Here is a 22,188-nt window from a genome sequence, read left to right as displayed (position 1 = left end):
ACACCATCCTAGCATTAAATATGAATAGTGTAAAGCTTGACTACTGATTTGCTTTATGTTACTCACGTTCAGGTTCACAGGATCTTTCTCAAGTTATGACTTCACAGGGAATGGTGTCAACTGCCAATGGTCAACATGAGATTACACTGACAATAAATAGTTCCAGTCTGAGTCATGTTTTAACTCATGCTTCTAGTTCAACCACTACAAATTCATCAGGAACCCCTCAAGAGATCACCCTTACTATATCTGGCAAGTATAATTGTGAAGTCACTCTGATTCTTCTCCATTGACTTTGTTTTAATGATACATAGTCATTGCAAGTTTGTTCTTTGTAGAAGACCTGGGGGGGTTGGGGGGGAGGGGAAATAAAAAAGTAATGTTATACTAAGTTTTGTACAAAAGTTTTCCTTGATATTTAACTGATTGATACTTGTTGAGTATACTTTAGCATTATTTTTTGAAAATGTTGAGGCCTCTGATAAGAGAAACTGCACTGCAGCCTCTGTATCACATCTTTCTTCCATATATTTGACAATATATGGTTTATATTGTTAAATAATTCATAATTAAATACCTGGAACTAAATAAGATTTAGCATACTTAATTGTCTCTCAATTTGCTATACAAGGGAGGATAATTTCTTGCCTTATTTCATTATAAATGTGCTGTATGTATATTACATTTGTCCTCTGTTCATTGAAATAACACGCAATGGATCCTTTTTTGTAGAAATCCTTTAAATACAGAACTTATTCATACTTAATATTTCATTCTCTTTTAAAATGTAAAGTTGTATATTTTAAAGAATATTTAAATGTATAAAGTTTCATGATTTCATGGCACTAATTGCTAAGAGCTTTGTTACTGAGAAAGGAAAGTGAAACAAACAGATCTGAAGTGGCTAAACAATTCCATTTTCCATTTAGGTCAAGATCTTATTCAGCACATTTCCTCTGGCAACAATGAACTGAATGGGAACCTGCGATTGACAACACCTAGTATCACTAATCAATCACCTGCTACTACATTAGCTATAAATAATGATCAGTTACTGTCTCAGAACCCAGCACTGAATAGTACTTCAGGCAGGTTTTCATTTGTTTTCCTCAAACTTGCAATCCTGCACGTAGTTACTTAGGAGTAATTAACAATGAATTCAGTGGAATTTACATCTGAAAAGATATTATAAATTTTTAGTTTGAATTTTATGGTTGCATCTAGTAGGAGTATGTGAAGCCATGGTTTGGGTGAATAAGGTCATGGAGAGAATGTGATTTACCTTGTCAAGGTCCAAAGGTGACATGGTTTGCCTTCTCAAGGAGCTTGAGTTCAATCCAAAACTATGCACACACAAAAGCCACTTCCAGTGCTAGAACTGCCAGGCAAGAGCCTGGAATCATGAGAAGCATCACAACCATTTCACCTTGGTGGGGAGGGGTATGTTGTTTTCCACTGTGTCTTCAAAATGGTGCTTTGCACAGATTTTCATCACACCAAAGCACCCATTTAAAGCTTTGAACATCCTTGTAATCTAAATTCCTGTCCATCTTACCTAAAGCTTCAGTGCACTTCATGTTTGTTTGTTTGTCTGTTAGCTTTAATTTACGAGTTCAAGGCAGCACACATAATGTTTTCTTTTCTTGTTTTTCCCCACAGCAACCTTCTGAGATAGGTTGAGCTAAAGGTGTCAGCCCTTTGAGGTAGACCAGGTTAGGAAACAGATACCCCAGAAATACTTTTTGGTATAAGCTATAATAACAGAATCTTGAAAGCCTGACAGAGTTTCCCTTTCCCTTCCTCTTATATCCAAGACAGTCAAGGCGGGCCAATCTTGAGCTGCTTCTTCCTCACCCTCCCGTCTTTTTAGGCTAAATTGATGTTTTTGCAAAATGGCTGCTGCATATTTTTTTCAAGGCCATTTCTGTGCCCCTCTACCAAGAGAGTGAGTTCCCCAAAGTCACTCAGTGAACCTAGGTCTCCCACCACACCACACTGGCTTTCCCATTCCAAATTGCACTAGTGCAACCTTCCTTATCCTGACTCTCTAAAACCAACACATCTTGAGCATATCAATCAGGAGAAGTAATACCAAAATATTACACAAGATACAGGTTAATGTCATTCTAAGCTCTTGTTAAAATCTCTGCTATTCCAGCCTGTTCTATTGATTTCATTTGTAGTAATTAATGTATATGCAGAACATACGAGAGCAAGTAGACGTTAATGAGTATTTATTTAAATTGCTAGGAATACACATTTTTTTTCCAGTTTGTTGAGTAGCACAGAACTATTTTGGGGCATGATACTTATTTCTGGTTGTAGCTTGACTTTGAATTTTGCATGGGTTACAAAATGCCCAAATAATACAATAGAATGGGGAATCTAAGAATGTTGTATACTCCCCAATTATGAATTGTGATTCTGATTTGAATTCTTATGATATACTTTTTGTAGAACTTAATACTTCAAGTGGAAACCTTCCAGCAACACCACCCCTGTCTCAGCCAGCTCAGAATCTAGTAATGTCATCCCCAGGAGTGGGAGGAGATGGTAGTGTCACATTGACCCTGGCTGATACTCAAAGTATGTTATCTGCTGGTCTTGATGCAGTGACACTTAATATCACATCACAGGTTTGTGTTATTTGTTGGATTTGTTCGATCCTGCTCTTAACATTTGCTAAATGTATAAAACTTGAAAAAAAAACAAATCTGAAGATAACTTTAGATAAGAAATCTTGCTTGTGCAGCAAAGAGCGTGTACTGAACTTTTTAAAATGTGCTATAAACCCTACTCCTCCAGTGATTTTGAGTTTGTGAAGTACAGTAGCTGCTGCTGCATATTGCAGGATCACTATATCATTGAATTTTTGCTTATTTTTGCTGAAGGTAAGATGGGACATTCAGGGATTGCATCCAAAATTCTGTTGTTTATTTCCCTCTTCCTGCTATTCCCTATGCTTCCCAAAACTTGCTACAGACAATACGGAGTTCTGAGGATGGCATGGAAATTACAGAGGGAAGCCTGGATTAACAAAAATAGCTTCCCTCTTCTGTCCCCAGGAAGTATTGAAATAGTGGGACTGGAAATTCTGTTGTGCCCTTTTGTTTGCAGAACCATATGCTTGAGTGCCAGCTCTCATCGATTACTTTTATTTTCTCCTAATTTTCCCATTAATTTATCTACATGTAACATATCCATAGATTAAATAGAAGCAAATTCCTTGCAGCAAGAAGAAGCAACAGAAGAAAGTTACAGCATCTGAAGCATGTAGAAGTTTGTTAAGAAAGGATCTAGAGTATGATAAATTATGAATACATGAATATGGGTAATAAGAGTTGGTGCTTCTTATAGCTGTGTGGTTTTAAGACAAAGGGTAGCATACTTTTTTAAGTGACAGAAATAGAGAGGTAGTAGGTAATAAGCAAACATGCACCAAGGACATACATCTCACCCCAAGTCAATTAACTGCTAAAGTCACAGTTAATCCATCATATCAGGCCTAGGGGGTTTCATAAAATGGCCTTGAGAACCATGCACATGAGATATTAATACATCGTTTGCAACTATCTATCAGAATATGTTACATAATGCTGTGTCTTTGCTTCCCTGTTAACAGCAACCAAATCTAAGTTTGTAACACTGAAATAAATGTTTGTTACTCTTTCATATAGCCTTCTCTACTTTGGTTTTCTCCCTTATGTTGAGTTTTTTTAATCATTAAGCAGTGACAAATCCTTTTGAATTTTGTTCGTGTTATATACTAGCAAATTTATGATGCTGTTAGTGTGATTTGCTGGACAGATTTCAGATATAAGACAAGCCTTTCATTAATGTGATCATTAATGTGATCACAGTTACCTGGGAGAAAGTCCCATTGAATTTAGGCTACAGGCTATCAGTAATATTAATTATTACATTTTGTCTTTCTGATAGATTACTGCATTCAAGGTAGACTCTAACTTTGACATCAGTTGAACTCTTGGCAAATTAAATATTTTGGAGTTATTAATAGATGCTACGTTAAACATTTTACTTCACTTGTGCTATCATGGAGACTTTGCAAACATACGATTTTTACCTACTGATAACTTTTAGTCACCTATGTGTGGGAAGTTTAAATAATAAATATGTTAGGTTGTATAGACTTTGATGATGTGAGTTAGTTATATATTTTTCTAAACATTTGGAAATTTCTTTTGTCAGGGTCAACAGTTCCCTGCTTTACTCACAGATTCTACTCTCTCTGGCCAGAGTAATTCAAGCTCACAGCAGGTCATACTAGTGAGTCATACTCCACATTCAGTACCTGCAAATCATGATGAATTAACATATCAGGTAAATGGCTTTTATTAACCTTGAATGATAACACGATCATTTTGCATCCTGTATCTGAGGTTGTCATTTATCTTACCCTAACTGATTTAGTTTATTAGGGAAAATATCTGTTGAAACTTCAATTTGACAGAGTTTTGCTCCTCCAAAGAGAATTTGAGGTGACACCATATTAAAAGTAATGTTTCCTTGTAGACATTATTTGTTATTTTTCTAAATGCAGTCCTGTGTATAGTTCCAGAGAAGGGAGTCTGTTGTTCAATAGGAATTACTCCCGCATGGTGTGTATAGCAATGTTCTCCAGCCTGGTACTCTCCCAGTATGGTCGATATTGTCAATTAACATAATCCCCCTGCCAGTGCAGCCTCTGGCTAATGGATTTTGGAAGTTGAAGTCCAATACATCTAGAGTATATTTGTTTGAAGAAAACTGATATACGGTGCTGTTACCCGGGAGAAAGTCCCGCTGAATTTAATACAGCATACTTTTGCATAGACATGTATAAGATACTCTTTTATTGGTGTCAGATGCAACATTTATTATAAATTTGAAATCTGATTCTTTCATGTGGTTGTTTTATTCTTGATAGTCACTGTATTTTGCTCTTCTTGTACACTCTGGTTGCACCTTATCAACACCTCATCATTATTGTTTAATTCTTCTGATTTTTACTCGACCTCTCTCTTACATTACTAATCTGAAACTTACTGTTATTCTGCTCTTCTAATTTTTTTTTGGATAGTTTTCCCAAATTAATTATACTCATTAATTATAATGATTGTTGCTTGTAAATTTGATTGCTGGATTAGCTTGCCTTGCGCTCTTTTTTCCAACAGCATCCTGCAAGGTCCCTGAATGAACAATGGTGAAGATAACTATTTCCATGTTTGTTTGTTTCCAGCATCTGAGGAACCCTTGAGCAAGGAGGCTCTATTTAGTTGTTTGATTGATAGATCCTACATACATTTGCATATTATTTTAAAAAAAATTAACTGAATTTAAATGTGATGTCTGTAAAGCAAGAAAACTTATCAATGCTCCCTGTGCCTGTGGTTTCAAGTAAAGCAGCCTTCCATTTTTGCATATGCACTGCTAGCCTTGACAGATGCCCTGCTAATATGCTAACATTGTCTTTGAAATAACTAAAGCACCCCTTTAAATTCGGCTATCTGTTGAGTGCTCCTTGGGAAGTCCTTCTTGCCCACCTAGTTAGCCTAAAATACTGGCCAGCAAGAGAGCTATGGGCAATATGTACAATAATGTATGATACGAAAGATGACTATTTTGTTATTTTGAACATAATGTGCCAGTACTTTCTTTGGATGATCTTTGCATTGAAGCTTTAAATGAGAGAAGGAAGTTTTAAAATTCAGTTCATATTTTCACAGCTTTATCTTTAATGATGATTTTGCTGTACTAAGGAGTCCCATATCTCTGTTGATTGCCTTCACATCCTGTTATGGAGGATATTATATTCTAATTTGTAATTATCACCACTATTTGACATAGTTTTCCAGATGTATTGTCTGAAAAAATGGCTCAAATATGGCTATCTCGGCAGTAAAGAGTGATACTATAATTTAACTTCTCAACAACTTCTGCTTTCTTTCAATGTCATTATCAGCCCCTTTGCTGCTATAGCTGGTTTCTGATAGCTAACGCGCTTAAATGTATTTAAAGTAGACTTTTGGTATTGCTATACCCTACAGTATTTGTTGATTGTTTCTTCTTACGAGTTGTGAAATCTGTTTCTGACGATCACGCACAAGGGAATATTCTTGCTGTATCATCAGTTCTCTTCTCTTTTCTGAAAATACCATTCTTCTTTTTTCCCCCTCCTTTCATTCTCATTCTTAACTAGTCCTGTTTGGTTTGTGATTAATTTGTTTGGCCACACTAATAATTTTATTTCCTTGGTTGAACGTCTTCCTGTAAACTTAAGCTGCAGATAGTTGCCTCACCTGTCCATTTGCCCTCTTCGGTTTCATTTCCCCCACCCAACCCCACCACATTTCTTTGTGCAAAGCTTCCTCTATGCTGTCTTTCGTAGGATTGCTTTTTACTGCTTCAACAGTAACTAATTATGACACAAGAATGGAAAGTCTTACCTGATGATTTTTTGTTCATGGGTAATGTCTCTTTCAATCTTAAGTCAAGCAACTGATGTCTTGTCATGTTTTTTCTTTGCTATCCCAAGAATATCGCAGTAAAACATTTATATAATATTAAGACACACAGACACACACACACACACAGAGTACATATATGTTATCATTCTTTATGTAAACTATGTCAACGGCTTTGAAAATGCTGCTCTAGTGAACACCTGTTGCTGATAGGGCTTAAGGCTGGAGCTTTCAGCCACAGTGCTTGAATTGCCTCTGGTTTTGCTCACAGAGTGGGAGTACTCAGAAAGATGGATTGATGGAGACATAAATCTTAGGAAAATTATCAGGTAAGAACATCTCTGTATTCAAAGGTTTGCTTACATCTGGAAAGCATTTGTCTTTTTAACCGTTAGTCTTTCTGATCCAAAGTGGACACAGGGCGATAGGCTGATTCCTGGACAGTGGCAGGCGAGTATTGTTTGTTTTTCCCAAATGGACTAGAAGGGCAGGTTCAGTTGTAAATAATTTGGGGAGATAGAATCTCCCAGCTTTCAGATCCGCAGTGTCTTCAGAACATGTAGGCAAAATGATGCTAAGCTGTGGCTTTATACCATGCGTTTTCATATTATACGCAGTTCCATCAGGTTTATCAGGTTTACCACTGGCATGTTTCCCCTTCCTTTTCCCCTGCCCTCACCCTCACAACCATGGACAAGTTAACAGAATGGCACATGGAGTTTTCAACTACAGAAAATCTTATTCTGAAGAATTGGAGGATGGAATGTAAAGATTATAGGTTTCAGTCTTCATAATACTAATATATACTTTGGGTTATACTAACCCAAATTTTGGACATAATCACTACAATATTGGCTTATGAGAATTATTTTGTAGCTTATTCAGAGGTGATTATGCCTAAGTCATCTGCAGCATCTCAAACTATCCAAGTTCATGTAACAGGTCCAAAACTCGTGAGTATAGGAACACCTTGCCAGGAAAGCTTACTGATAGTACTAAGGAAGTAAACAGAATTCTTCCTGTGTGCCTGTTTATAGATGTAAACACAAATCATGATTTGAACTTCGGGTTTAGGTTTTCTTTTTCACCCGTTCTACAATTTGGCTGAGATACACAATTTGCATTCCTGGTTTATCACTGCACCACAACCCAGCAAACATGGTTTGGAACAAACCAAGTCTGTGGGATTTAGACAGAAATTCTCATATGATTTGTTGCATACCAAGATCAGAAGTTTCTAAATTCCTTTTCCTCAAAAAGGAAGGAGAAATTAAGTGAAAGGCTCATGAATGCTGGGCTATGTTAAACTAAATTTGCTGATCATTTGTATGAATGCTTTCAAATACATAAAAGTCTTCTAATGTATTATTTTAAATAATCCTTTGAAAGCCTGTAAGATGGCTTGGCATAAATACAGATCCCAAGCTAAGACTGTGGGAAGAATGGTTTGCCAACACACACTGGATATCTCGAAAAATCGGTGGGAAAAAAAAAAGGAAGAAGAGAACTGCATGATAGGAATACTTAATGCCAGTCTTCATATTCTCACAAGGCTAAGTTTACTAATATATATGGATACTGCAGTGGCAAATACAATATTAACTTTTCTCTCTTGGGACAATTTTTTTCTTGTGAATAATATAATGCATAGCTATTCCATTAATTTAAATCCGTGTCAATGACTGTGTATCCAATATAAACCCTTCACTGATATGGGACAAACAGTAGAATGTTTGTCCCCCTAAATTGGGACAAACAGTAGAAAATGACAAAGAATACCCAATCAGTTACTACTTTTGGATGTCTCCTGAATGGAAAATCTAGAAAATGAACTTCTGGTCAGAGGACTGGCTCAAAGACTCCCTGCATGTATATTATTTTTCTGCTTAACAAAGATAATGCATGGTGGGTAAAGTATTTGGTTTTGTACTGGTCCATGAAATGATGAGCTTATTGCAGGTATCAGTCTGGTAGTTTTCAGACCATTTCAGACATTTTACATCATTGGTCATATTTACCTAGAGATGTTTCAGCATGGAAATTAAAATGTATGTGTTAGCTTAATTGTACCATTCTGCAAAATTTACTTGCACCCAAACAAGATTTTAGTATTAATAACTCTATAATCTCATGGGAGACAATCTGAATCTGCTTTAGCAATGGCCATAATAAGTTATAGATATTTATTCTCCAGGAATGAATAATTTATCTATTTAGTAGCTTGGTTCCAGTGGTTGTGAATGCTGGGTCTCTGCCATTAGTAACTTTGTAGTATTTCTTTTCTTGGTAAGCATCTCTGTAGCCAAGTAATAATTGAAGTTGATGAATGAAAATTGCATCTCTCTACAGATATGCAACTGATGGCACTCAATCAGTTGCATATCTGTAGAGAGTTGCCATTGTTCTTTGCATATTGCTTTTCTTACTATGGGAGGAAGCCTATGACTATTGCTATGAAATGGTTTTGCATATTTTTATAAGAATAAGGAGATTTAGAAGGAAAGGATAGTTTGTCTCCTTCCAATATGGATCTCGGAGAGACATTTTAGAATCACCTCTTTCTAACTGATTAGTACTAACAAGTCAGGCAAGTTTTTCCCTATGGCTGTTAATGCATTCTGTAAGTGGAAAGCTTGTTTTAGAAATATTATAAAAAGCAGTTCCTTGAAAGAATTCTAGAGAATGATATTCTGCTCTTTAGCACATGTTTAGTAGGAATTGGTGTGATTTATTTTTGGAAGGAAAACAATGCCTATTGTCTTAGTGAAGGTAGTAGAATAGGTAGCAGCATCTGGTAAATCTTGTCAAGGAGACCTTCAGGGAATACCAGGAGTGTAGGCTTGATTGGGAAACTGGGAAAAAAAACATCCTAGAAGAAGTTTATCTGGAGGATGGAAGAGGCATTTGCCTGTTATGGTTGACAAACTGGTCCCGCCTTCCTAGTCCATGTGAGAGGGGTATTCTGAGAGCAAAATAATCTCCTGCCATCTAATGAAACTGAAATTCATGGGGAAATTTTTAACCCGAACCTGGGGTGAAATATATTGAACATCCGTAATTCTTTTTCCAAGTTACTTGTGTGTGGTGTGTGATGAATCCCCCCATATGTATACACATACCTTGCAGGAAGTTGCTAACAAGATTATTGGTCCTGTATTATATGGAAGAATTGGGGTAAAATGTATGTCATAACTGTATAATAAAATTAAGCTCTCAAGATGTAATTATGTCACATTTGAAAAGGCAATTAGTTAAATACTCTCATAAATTTTAGGTGGGTTGTATTTCCCATCATTTGTCTGTGTATTTTATATCACTGTTACAGGTGAGTGAGGTTTCTCCAACTCTGTCAAAAAATATTCAAGTTGAGAAAGAGGCCCGTGTACATCATTGTTTTGAATGTAGTCAAACGTTTTCTTCAGTCGCCATGCTAATGCAGCACAGTAAGGAAGTTCATGGAAAAGAAAGAATCCACGTCTGTCATATTTGCAATAAAGCTTTTAAACGAGCCACACATCTTAAGGTATGAGATGAAATTAAACTGTTTTAATAAAAATTAAAGATGTCCCAGAACTCTAGGTAGAGTAGAGGTTCCCATTTGTCTAAACCTTTATTTAGATTTCAACAGATCAGCTTGAAAACAAATCTGATTTTTTAAAAGATTTTTTTTAACCCTGCCTTTATTATTTTTATAAATAACTCACGGTGCTGAACATACCTAATACTCCTTCCTCCTCCTGTTTTCCCCACAACAACAACCTGGTGAGGTGAGTTGGGCTGAGAGAGAGTGACTGCAAAGTCACCCAGCCAGCTTTCATGCCTAAGGTGGGACTAGAACTCTCAGTCTCCTAGTTTCTAGCCCAGCACCTTAAACCACTAGACCAAACTGGCACTCTTTTTAAAATTTTTAAGCAATTTTAAATTTTAAACAAAATGTAAAGGTAACTACAACAGGATTTATTTCCTTCCTTCCTTCCTTCCTTCCTTCCTTCCTTCCTTCCTTCCTTCCTTCCTTCCTTCCTTCCATTTTTTTATTTTTTTATTTATTCATTTAATAATAAATAAGGATGGCTCTACAGTAATGGGGGCTTGTGGTCAATCATGTCTTGCCTCTGAAGTTTAGCAGAGTTGGGATAATACCAGGGTAGATGGGTAAACTAGGGAGTTGAAGAAACACCCAGAAGAAGGAAAGAATAAATGGCTACTTTATTGCTACGAAGAAAACAACATGGACATGTCAATGGAGTTACCAAGAGTTGTAGTAGACTCAGAGACTTTACTATTACCAAATCTTTAGTGGAGCTGTTCAAAACCTTTGAAGGAAAGGTTTTGCAACATTTTATTTCCAGCAGAACAAAATAATTCTGTGAACACACAGGCAGAGATATCAGGGAGCAGCTTCCAAAGTAGCCATTTGACTTTGCAATGACATACCTGCTTTAACAGTTCAAAAATAGGTACTTTGTGTATCACCCCCACCACCCCATGCATACTGCAGTGCACCTTTTTCAAAAGTTTTGCACAACCCTAATACTTAATTGAATTTTCTACTTCCTCCAGGGTTCCAGATTATTTGAACCAAATTATCAGGTGCCAAATACATTTCTATTATTAAAAAAAATAAAATGTGCCAAATAAAATATGTCTTCTGTTTTATTAGGAGCATATGCAGACACACCAGGCTGGACCATCACCAAGTTCCCAAAAGCCAAGAGTATTTAAATGTGATACGTGTGAAAAAGCCTTTGCTAAACCAAGTCAACTGGAAAGACATAGTCGCATCCATACAGGTAATTAAACAGAACTGAGTGATACCCATAACACTCAGATTATTTGAGGTTAGATTCTAGCCGTTCTGTTAATTATATCTGAATCACCAAGGGCAAAGAAGCCTCACTTCTTCTGCTATCATGTACTTTTGAGTCCTGTTAAGTATTGAGAAGGCCCATCCTTATTACAGATCATGGATTGTAGACATAACATACTTAGAGAAAATGTCTAAGGTGTATACTTGGGCTGCTGTCCTCTTCGTGCAAGACAGTTTTTATCTGTAGGTGCTGCTCTTCAGGGTAGAAGGATCCGGGGGTGGGGAGGTTGAACCAGTTCTGAACAGGTGCAGAATCTCTCTTAGATCAAATGAGTTTATAGCATTTAATTGGATCTCCTCCATAAAACTATCTATACCGCTTTGATAGCCCCCATTCTCTCTGCAGTGGTAGAGGACATAACAAACATAACATAGATGAATCTGTGTCTGTCTGAAATTATTTCCATTGCCACTGCAAAATTCTCAGATCAGATAAAATACTTGAAAACAAGGGGAGGAAATGCTGTTTTACCTGAGGAACATGGATGGTAGAAAAGAAATAAGAGTCTTTTGGATATATATAATTGGGGATGTGGTTTTGATTTTACTCTGTTTATTTAAGTTGTATTTTGAAATCTCTTTTATCACTGCTTGCTTAGTGCTTTAGGTTTTGATTGAGAAGCCCTAGGAACAAGTGGAGTACTCCTAGAGCCAATAATTACTAGTGCGGTTGTTTGCTAGATAAATCTCTCAGCAATCACTTTGTGATGGTTGGGGAGAGTCATATTTCTAAGCAAGCTTTCAAGTGGGATTGCTGCACCCCAGAAATATGCAAACGTATGGTGACCCGTTAGATATTTGCTAAAGTGACTTTTGATTGGATAATATGATGATCATTTTGCATGAATATAAGCTCAGAAATTCACCTTCCCATTTTACTGGCCCGTTGCAACTTTCAGCCATTCCACCCAGCACACTGCCTAATGGCTGCTGAACAACTGTGAATATAGCCTAAGCCTGTGTATTTTGAAATGGCATAGATGATTGCTTAGCTCCGCTGAAATGAGAATGATACCTTTCCCAGCTGTTCACAGTATGTTCAGGTCACAGTAGAAGAAATGGGAAGCTTAAGAGATTTTTTTCCAAGTTGCCTCTGTTGGCAATTCATCTGTTCTTGTTTCTTTTCTTCTTTACCGAAGGTGAGCGGCCCTTTCAGTGTACCCTGTGTGAGAAAGCTTTTAACCAGAAGAGTGCACTGCAAGTTCATATGAAAAAACACACAGGAGAAAGGCCATACAAATGCGATTACTGTGCCATGGGCTTCACCCAGAAAAGCAACATGAAGCTTCATATGAAACGAGCTCATGGTTATTCCGGTAATATGATATTTGCTATGAGAAAGTTTAACATAGCCCTGTATTTTATAGCATTATACTGGAGAGGCTCAGAATTTCTCATTTCCTTGGATTGTACTGAGCACTAGAAGAATTGGGGTTTGTGCTCCAGCTCTCAGTCTTTAGGATAATGTATGGCAGGGGTATCGATGTAATTCAATTTCTTACTGAACAGAGATGTTTCCTTTTCAGTCGTGCACTATTCCAGCCCCAGTTATACAGGTGACGTAATTGTTAAGAAGTTTAACCGGCACCAAGAAACACAGGTTCACTGGGTGACTTTAGCTCAACCTACCTCATAGGGTGGTGGTTTTAGGGAAAACTGGGAGGACAGAGCACTGTGTACTCTGCCTTGAGCCTCTGAACAAGAGAGAGATACATCTAACACATAAATAAACTATTTCAGTCCTCCTTCTGAGTTTGAGAAAGCATTTTGAAACACACTGTAAGTTTTCCCATTTCATGACTGAAAAATAGAATGTAAGGCCAAAACAGGAGCCACCAGAGTGAAAGGTGGGTGTGATGCACCTGCACGAGCCATGGCTCCCTGCTGGCTTTTCACCTATCCAGACTTCTGCGCTGTGAAGTACATAAGCATTTGGGTGCCACTTTCTGCTAGTTTTGCTGATAACGAGGTGAACAAAGATGTTATTTTAAATTTTCATACGAGAGCTTCTCTCATAGGAGATAGAAGGAGAAGCTGTTGGATTGGGTTGGCATCAAGGGGGAAGTCTTAAAAAACATCAGGCAGAACGCTAAGAACTGGAATGAAGGTGTGGAAAAATGGCTGGCAATTTAAAATGGAATAGACAGCAGCAACTGTTGAAGATATTTTGTTTATTTTAATGAACAGTATGGTCTGGTAAATCTGAGTTGGATTGGGCAATGTTTGCACTGCTAAAGATAGTTGTTGGGCATAGTCTGAAGACCAGAAGAGGATGAAGAGCATTGAGGGACAATAACTAGTGCAGAGGGCATGGAAGAGTTCCAGGAGATATGGAAGATGAGAAGATCAAAGCCTATCGTCCAGATAAAGGCCAGTTGCAGAGCATCTGAGAGAGAAAGGAAGAAATTTTGCCATTTTGCCAGTTTGGTTCTAGGGCTCCTTAACTCTTGAATTAAGACATAGGTAGGTTTAAAAATAGAGTTGCACATAGATATATAGGCCTAGAGCTGCTCTATATTCTATATTCTTTATAGCAAAATCTTGAGTTTAGAAAAATGTTCTTGGTGCAGCTTAATGACAGTCGTACTGTCTTATCAACTAAGGCTTGGAGGGAGAAAATATTCACAGTGGTATACAATTAGCTATGCTTGAGGCTAAGAAAACAAAAGTGGCTTGCTAGTCTCTTGAATCTATTCCATCGCTAGTTTGAATAAATGGGGGAAAATAAAATACTGTTTTGTATTGAATTTCAGTCAAATCCCTCAAACTTACCCTTGTACCATTTGACAGTGGAAATTCTCAATCCTTCTCTCCCAGAAATTCTCTGGGCTTCATATACTTCGGTCCACCCTCCTGTCTTGGTGTATCTGCTTGGTAGTTTATGGATTCCACCACCTATCTGCATGGGGATGCCTGTACCTGGTGTCCTCTCCCTTAACTCAGGCATGTGGGACAGAAAGGGATCCCACATGCTGAACACTTATTTGCTGATAAACTTATTATTATTTAAACTATATTGCATTATCTCCTTCCACTTGTAGCTTTGAGATCAGAGAAAAATAGCCGCCTTACTTTTTTCCAGGAGTTACCAATGAAAGAAGAAAGTATCATTTAAAGATCAGTTTTATTTTTAAAAAAGGAAAATGTAAAATTGCATTTTAACTTTAGGGAGGCATATGGGTAGACAACCTCATATGAGTAGATGAAATAAGAACTGAGAAGATCACAAACAGCTCTTTAAACATGCATCTCCCATAAAATGCTATTGGGAGACTTGACACATATCCACAGAAGGTGGAACCAGAGGCTGAAAGCTTAAGATGGGATCAAATGACAGGAATCAAGTTTGTACACAATTCAGTAAACTTCAGATACATAAGTTAATAAAGGTGATTACTAGAAACAATTGGTCCAAAAAGTAAAGCATAATATCCTGCTAGTACATCCTAATTTACTGATCCCTTGTATTCTGCAATTATAAATCTTGGTTCTCATAGATCTCCAGCAGGAACAATTCAAGTGTACCTCTTTATCTTTGTGGAGGCTTTGGGGTCCCAGGCTGGAGCGCCCACTCTGATTTCTGTCCTCTGGAGAAAACAGCTTGGCTTTGCTTTCCACTATTCCAGACAGATTTATTTCTGTGGAGTCCTTGGTGCTCTCTGAGCCTTGTTGTTTTCTTGCAGATGTTTCATTGTCAGACTAGGCAACATCTTCAGTGTGAACAGGGAGAGGGCCTTGCTCTCTGTTTATATACAGTGGCTTGCCCTGCTTGTGTTGGTGGGGGTGTTGTTGTTCTCTCCTTGGGAGTTCTTTGATTGGGCTGTTGTTTGCTGCTTGGTTGCCTGACTGAGTCAATAGTTCCTTGATTAGGGTATATTGTGCTGTTTGATTGTTCATCTGGTGTTAATCCTAGTGTTAATCTTTGCATATCTGAGTGTTGATTGCTGGTGAGGAGGTGTTCTGGTCTTTTGGCTTTTCTATTGTCTCTTTTGAATAGTATGTAAATGTTGTTTACCTCTATGTGTCTGTTGATGGCTGCTTTGTCTGAGTGCCAGGCTTCCAGGAATTCTCTGACGTTTTTTGGATTTGGCTTGGTTTAGGATGCTCACAGTTTCCCAGTTGAAACTATGGTTAAGTCTGTCCATGTGTTGTGAGATTAAGGAGTTTTCATCGTATCTTCTGACTGCCAGTTGGTGTTCATGAATGTGCTCTGCTAGTCTTCTGCCTGCCTGTCCTACATAGTGGTTGCTACAGTCTTTACACTGTATGTTGTAGATAACTCCTGTTTTTTTCTTCTTGGGCTACTGGGTCTTTTGGGTTACTTAGGATGCTTTGAAAAGTTTTAGTTGGTTTATGTGCTACAGTGATGCCATGTGGTTGTAACAGTCTGTTGGTGGTTTTTGAGATGTTTCTGATGTATGGCAGTGTTATCCTTTTTATAGCTTCTGTTGGTTGGGTTGTAGTGGGTTGGGTGGTCAGGCGCTTTTTGATAAAGTTGGGTATCCATTTTGCTGGAAGATGCTGTATAGGTGATCTGTTTCCTTTTTCTGGTGTTTTGGGTTGCTGCAGTGCATTAGTGCTCGTCTGAATAATGTTCTTACGGAGCTACTTTTGTGGGAGGTTGTGTTGTTGCTTCGGTAATGGAGCACTTGATTAGTGTGGGTAGCTTGCCAGTAGACTTATGTTTCTAACTTGCCATCATTTCCTCTGCTGCTAAGGATGTCCAAGAAGGGCAGTGTGTTGTTGTTTTCTTCTTCCCTTGTGAATTTTATTCCATTGAAGATGTTGTTGATGGTTTCATGTGTTTCCTCCAGTTGTTCCTTTTTCATTATGATGGAAGTGTCATCTACGTACCGGATCCAAACTTCGGGTTGTATACATGGGAGTGCTATCCTTTCCAGACACTGCATTACAATCTCTGCTATGAGTCCTGAGAGTGGTGATCCCATGGGTGTTCCTTTGATTTGTTGGTATACTTGTCCATCAAACTGCAAGTAGGTTGTAAGGCAGAGGTTGATAAGGTCCATTATTCTGCGAAGTTCTATTTTGCTGTATTTGGCTAGGTCAGGTGTGTTGCGTAGAACTGCTGCCATGGATTCTTTTGCTAGTAGATTTATTTCTACAGAGACCTGAGAACCTGTCCTCTGTTTTAGAGCTAAGCATTTCTCTTTGACTTCCTGGAGGTTTCTGAAGTTTGGTTCTAGGGCTGTCTTACTCACCTTCATCCTCTGCTCTCTTCCAACTACATCTTCCAGAGATATTTTTCTGATTTTCCCCAGTCTCTTTTCTCTCTCTCAGGACATCTCATGCCTCTCCCTTCTTGAGAGTAGGATTCCAAAAAGACTAGGCTTTTGTTCTCACTAGTTGAAAGGGAAGAGCTGTGGGTTATTCCCAGTGGGCATGTTATCTGGCAGGTTCTACTCAGTAAGCCAAGATATGGATTCTCTGTCTGATCAATATATGTTTTGGCTATTAGGGATGAGGGTGGGAGGCAACTTATTTGCTTTGCTTATCTGTGATAGATTCTGGAGCAAGTAGGGACTTGCCCATTTACACAGGGAGCTTTAAGAAGGCCAACAGTTAATTCTCTACTCACTGTCACTCATGCCCTCGTTACCTCCCGTCTGGATTACTGCAACGTGCTCTACATGGGGCTGCCCTTGAAGAGCATTCGGAAGCTTCAGCTGGTGCAGAATGCAGCTGCATGGGTAGTAAGTGGAGTCGGATATTCGACACACGTAACACTGCTGCTACGGGAGCTGCATTGGTTGCCGGTGTGCTTCCGGGTGCAATTCAAGGTGCTAGTTGTCACCTTTAAAGCCCTTCATGGCTTGGGACCAGGTTACCTAAGGGACCGCCTTCTCCCAGTTGTTTCTACCTGTCCAATTTGATCTGGTAGATTGGGCATGCTACGGATCCTGTCAGCCAAAGAATGTCAGTTGATGGGGACTAGAAGGCGTGCCTTTTCAGCCGTGGCACCTACCCTCTGGAATATTCTCCCCTCAGAGATCAGGATGTCCCCAACCCTGTTGGCCTTTCTTAAGGCTGTGAAGATCTGGTTATGTGCCCAGGCCTGGGGCCCCAAGTGTGGTAATGGTCCCGTTTCTTGGTTGTATTGACATCTTACATTGTTTACTTGGCAGCCATGTATATTTATTTTTTATTGTAACTGTTTTTATTGTAATTCGTTTTATTGTGTTATTGTTTTATGGTTTTTATTGTGAGGTGCCCGGAGTCACAGGTTGAGATGGGCAGCTATAGAAATTGAATAAATCAATTAAATAAATAAATAAATAATTATCAGAAAAGCACCACTGAGTCAATAAAATGAAGTCACAGATTCCAAAACCTGCATCTACCAAATTTAAGTATGTTTTTCTTGTTTTACAAGTCCTATTACAGGTAGTCCTCGGTTAATGACCACTCATTCAGCAACCATTTGAAGTTATCATGGTGCTGAATCAGTGGTGCTTATGACTGGTCCTCAAAGTTCTGGCTATCCCAGCAGCCCCACGGTCACATGATCGTGATCCAGGTGCTTGGCAACTGGCTTGCACTTATTTTATTTATTTATTTATCAAATTTGTCACCACCCATCTCCTCTGACCAGAGGGACTCTGGGCAGTTTACAATATAAAACAGTGAATATATAATAAAATTTCAATATAAAACGCACTATAAAACAATTTCACAGAGCTACCAAATATAATAAAATCCAGATGGCTGTGATCTCATTCAGTCATTGTGTAGGAGGGGCACTTCAAGGCACTAGCCAACCCCAAGTATGACTATTCTCCCTGCCCCAAGCCTGGTGGCAGAGCCAGGTCTTCAAATTTGTCCGGAAGGCTAGGAGCGATGGGGCTAATCTCACCTCTGGGGGCAAGATGTTCCAAAGGGCGGGTGCTACTGCAGAGAAGGCCCGCCTTCTTCCTGCTGGCTTCCACGTTGATTTTGTTTGTGGGAAGCCGGCAGGAAGTCTCAAGTCACAGTCATGTGAGGTCCTTGCTTAATGACTCGTGAACCTCACATAACAACAGCAACAAGGACTGCTAGGATTGCCAGTGCTTAGTGATGTGGTCACGTGATGTTGTGCTTTATGACCACATTGCTTAGCAATGGAAATTCCAGTCCTAATTACTGTTGTTAAGCAAGGACTACCTGTAATGAACAAGGAGGCTGTTTTCTTTTCTAGAGGTATGTTGGCAATGAAGTAAAACACTGTACATTTTTATTAATGTTGTAACAATGCAAAAACCCAGTGGATATACTGTAGAGTCTAGGTTATATTTTAAGAAGACACATGATTTGCAATAAATCTAGCTTGCTAGCAGAAAAGCAGTCATTTTTTCTGGTGTACTTCTACGAACCATAACAAATCAAAAGTAATATTCAGTCCTTTTTCTTCTCTATATTTGCAAAATTTCTTTTGATTTTTATTCATCGTGCAATTTGAAGGCTATATCATGAATAAATACAGCTGTGGAAACTGTATTAAATGATTAGGTTGGAAAGTAGAACTCGCGGATGACAGCTTCTGTATGTTACTTTCTTAGTTGCTAAAAGTATTTATGCATATGAAGCTCCATTACTTTTAAGGACTGACACATAAATCTTAATAGACATAAATTAAATATTGATTTTCTGAATGATCTACTCTGTTAAAAGAAATGGCCATACCACAGCCTAGGACTGCATGTAGTGCTCTGTGTCAAAATGAAGGCAATGAACAAGTACCCCTTGGAAGATAAATATTCTATAAATTAGATCAGTGCAGCAGTCCTGTGATAGTTATTTACTAGAAACAAGCCTCACTAAGTTCCCTTACTCCCAGGCAAGTACTCTTATATTTCCTTTTTCAGACAACCCCCCCTCGCAAATCATACACTTACTGCTGTGTAGTCAGTAAAGTATCTTAGATTTAGTTTTTCTGTATTTGCACAAAGACTTTATGCTGTATCTCTTACTGTTCTTTATCTTTTTATTATGATAGGTGCAGTGCAAGAATCGACCAGTCATCAAGGACAGGAAGGCGAAGACATTAACCGTGCTCTGAATTTGGAAGAAGTTGTTCAAGAATCTTCAACTGAATGGCAGAGTATAACCAATATTTTTTGATGACTACTAAGATGAAAGCTCCAAATGCTTTCAGGACTAGATTTTTTTTCTACAAATAGTCATCTGTGGATTTTTACTATTAAAGCGTATTGCAAATAATATAGCTTTTTAAATACTATGAAACACCTAAAGAATTACTGTCTTTTGTAAGCATATAAAATATTTGAGAAACATCAGATAAACTTTGCTGTATTGTCTACAATCAGTGATCTCAGGTAGATGGAACTTGTTTATCTTTTCATTCCACCATAAGTGTATTCTCTAAAACAGAAATACACCCAGACCTTGAAATCAGTGAAGAGTGAATAGAAAGTAGGCCTTCTGGATGTTCTGCCAATCATGGGGATGTCTTGAGTGTTTAAAACAAAAGAAAATCATCTTATGGGTGCAGTAAATGATGCATGTTCCAGTGCAGATAGTGTCTGATCTGATGCTATTTTAGACCATTAATTGGTATTGCAAATATGTCAGAAAGTGATAGCTCATATTATTTTTGTTTGATGACTGTTATTATTTCTCAGCTTTAAACTCAGCAATAATTCAAATGAACTCTTAACAGCAGTGATTCTATGAAGTAAATGCCAAACACATCTATTTTCATATAGGTCTTTCAGCTGAGGAACTTGCTGAATAGCTATAAAAATATAAGCCATATATTCAAGATGGTGGGACTTGCAAGGCCACATATTCATTTAACAAAACCAACTGAGCTGCAGGTTAAGTTATAGTACATCTACCGATGGAAGCCAGTCATTCTGAAAGATAGCTCCAGATTAGCAAGTCCTTCTTCTTTTTGTTACCAATTTGTCCTGACAGCTATAAATTTTTAAAAGACTACCTAGGCTTTTTCAGTATTACTCTGAAAGGTCTCATTTATTCAAAAGAGGTATAATCATATCAAAACACCCACACTGGAATAAAGCATGTGTTCTGTTTTAGACATTCCAAAGACAGAAGGATCTTGCTTAATTTTACGTTGAAATTTTAAAATTTCTTTATATGTTATATATATGTGTGTGTGTAAATATACAGATATTTAAGCCTCTGTGTGGCTGATGAGTATATTTTGTAAATAATAATCTCAGTTTCAAGAAGTGTTTATAAAGTTTTCAACTTTAGATGAACATTTCAAAATCAGTATTGATTCATTTTAATGTAATGTAGACATGTTATATCTTTATGAAAATATTATTGCTTTTAATTTGTTTCTCAGTTCCAGAAAAAAAAAAACCTATCTGTACATATAATTTATATTTTGTGTATTATAAGACTAGTACTTTCTATTTCCTGAAAAGGAAAAATCACTGCTTTTGATAGGACATCTCATAATTCTTTTGTTAACTCTGGACATATGTATATAAGTAATATAGCTGGTGAATTGAAAATAACACTTTTGTTATGTGGAAATATTTAAGTCAAACATGTTAAATAATATTAATTTTTTTTCAAACTTGGTTTTCTGTCTGATATGTTGTTCTTTTTCCGGGGTATTAAGTAGGCATTCCTATTGATGGGGAAAAATTAGTGTGCCTGAACTGATGCAAGGGAATGGTTGCTCATAGTTCTCTGGGTTTTTCCTGCTATTCTGCTATCTTACTTTGCCTTTAATATTTTTTTCCCATTTTGAAGGGTTTTCCTAACAGCCTTACTGAAGGTGTTCTGCTTGTTTACAAATATTTTTTGTGCTCATTGATATCCTTATATGAACAGAAGAATAGAATATCTCTAAGAAAAGAAGAAATAGTTTTATGTGTATTGTGTGAAGTGAAATAGCAGAGTTCCTCCTTAGATGTGTTCAAAATTAATTTGCATATGCACACAAATTAAATTCACATATTTCCATATTTTGAAGTCCCAAGTAAGAGATATGAAGGAACATTGTAAGGTTTAAGGTAATTGATCTTAAATCTAAAATTAACAGCACCAACAACATATTAAATTTATATGCCACCTGACCCCCAGCAATTGGGCATATAGCTTAGATGGCAAACCAGTGGACCAAATCCAGCCTGTCCATGGGAACTTGAGAGAAAGATGCCTATACCTCTCCATATTTTACTACCCCTGCAAACCACCCTTACTTTGATCATAACCACTGCTATAATTGTGGAAAACTGAAGCTCAAAATTATACTTAGGCTGAGACTCTTGAGATTGTTATTCTGAACTAGGAAGAGGTCTGATCCCCCATTTTGTACTGAATTTTGTACCAAATTACGAAGTCAAAATCAAGTCTGCCTTGCCCTTGACAAGAAGGCAAGAATGTAATCTTTCAGGCAAACAATACTGAGATTGACTTACAGTCCAAAAGATCGGCTGTTGCCACACTTAAGTATGTATTGTTGGTCTTGTTTGTTTTGCATACCAAGAATACTCAGCTGAAGACCTTTAGCACATGAGAACATAAACAGTGTCCTGCTGGATTGAACCCCTGGCCAATCTAGTCCAGAAGTCTATTCTCACAATGGTCAACCAACTGCACAAGGAAGCCCCCTAGTCTCCCAGCCGATGGCCTTCAGAAGCTGTCACAGTGCCATCAAAACTAATAGCCATTGATCCCCATGTCTTCCATGAACTGGTCCAACTATTTTTTGAATCCAGTCAAGCTGGTAGCCAGCACACCTCCCATAGAAGCAAATTCTAAAGTTTAATTATGTGCTGAGCATACTTCCAGCGATTGCCTTTAGGGCTTTGTGGGCAATCCTACAGTGACTAAGATAGCCAGCCTTGAAATGAAATCATT

At 37.8% G+C, this 22,188-nt stretch overlaps 1 protein-coding gene across 1 annotated transcript in view; it reads left to right on the top strand.

Moving 5' to 3' along the window:
- ZNF236 (zinc finger protein 236) overlaps positions 1-20,892 on the top strand; it is a 64,019-nt gene extending 43,127 nt beyond the window's left edge. Inside the window, exons 26-33 of the mRNA XM_063299027.1 lie at positions 73-252; positions 930-1,088; positions 2,458-2,636; positions 4,210-4,341; positions 9,790-9,987; positions 11,125-11,254; positions 12,471-12,647; positions 19,322-20,892. Coding sequence (XP_063155097.1) covers positions 73-252; positions 930-1,088; positions 2,458-2,636; positions 4,210-4,341; positions 9,790-9,987; positions 11,125-11,254; positions 12,471-12,647; positions 19,322-19,446 — 1,280 coding nt within the window. The 3' untranslated portion in view covers positions 19,447-20,892. The remainder of the gene's footprint in view (positions 1-72; positions 253-929; positions 1,089-2,457; positions 2,637-4,209; positions 4,342-9,789; positions 9,988-11,124; positions 11,255-12,470; positions 12,648-19,321) is intronic.
- Positions 20,893-22,188: the final 1,296 nt, after the last annotated feature.

The sequence above is a fragment of the Candoia aspera genome, chromosome 3 (genome assembly GCF_035149785.1).
Source record: "Candoia aspera isolate rCanAsp1 chromosome 3, rCanAsp1.hap2, whole genome shotgun sequence".
Lineage (NCBI taxonomy): Eukaryota > Metazoa > Chordata > Lepidosauria > Squamata > Boidae > Candoia > Candoia aspera.
This window is presented reverse-complemented; position numbering and strand designations above follow the sequence as displayed.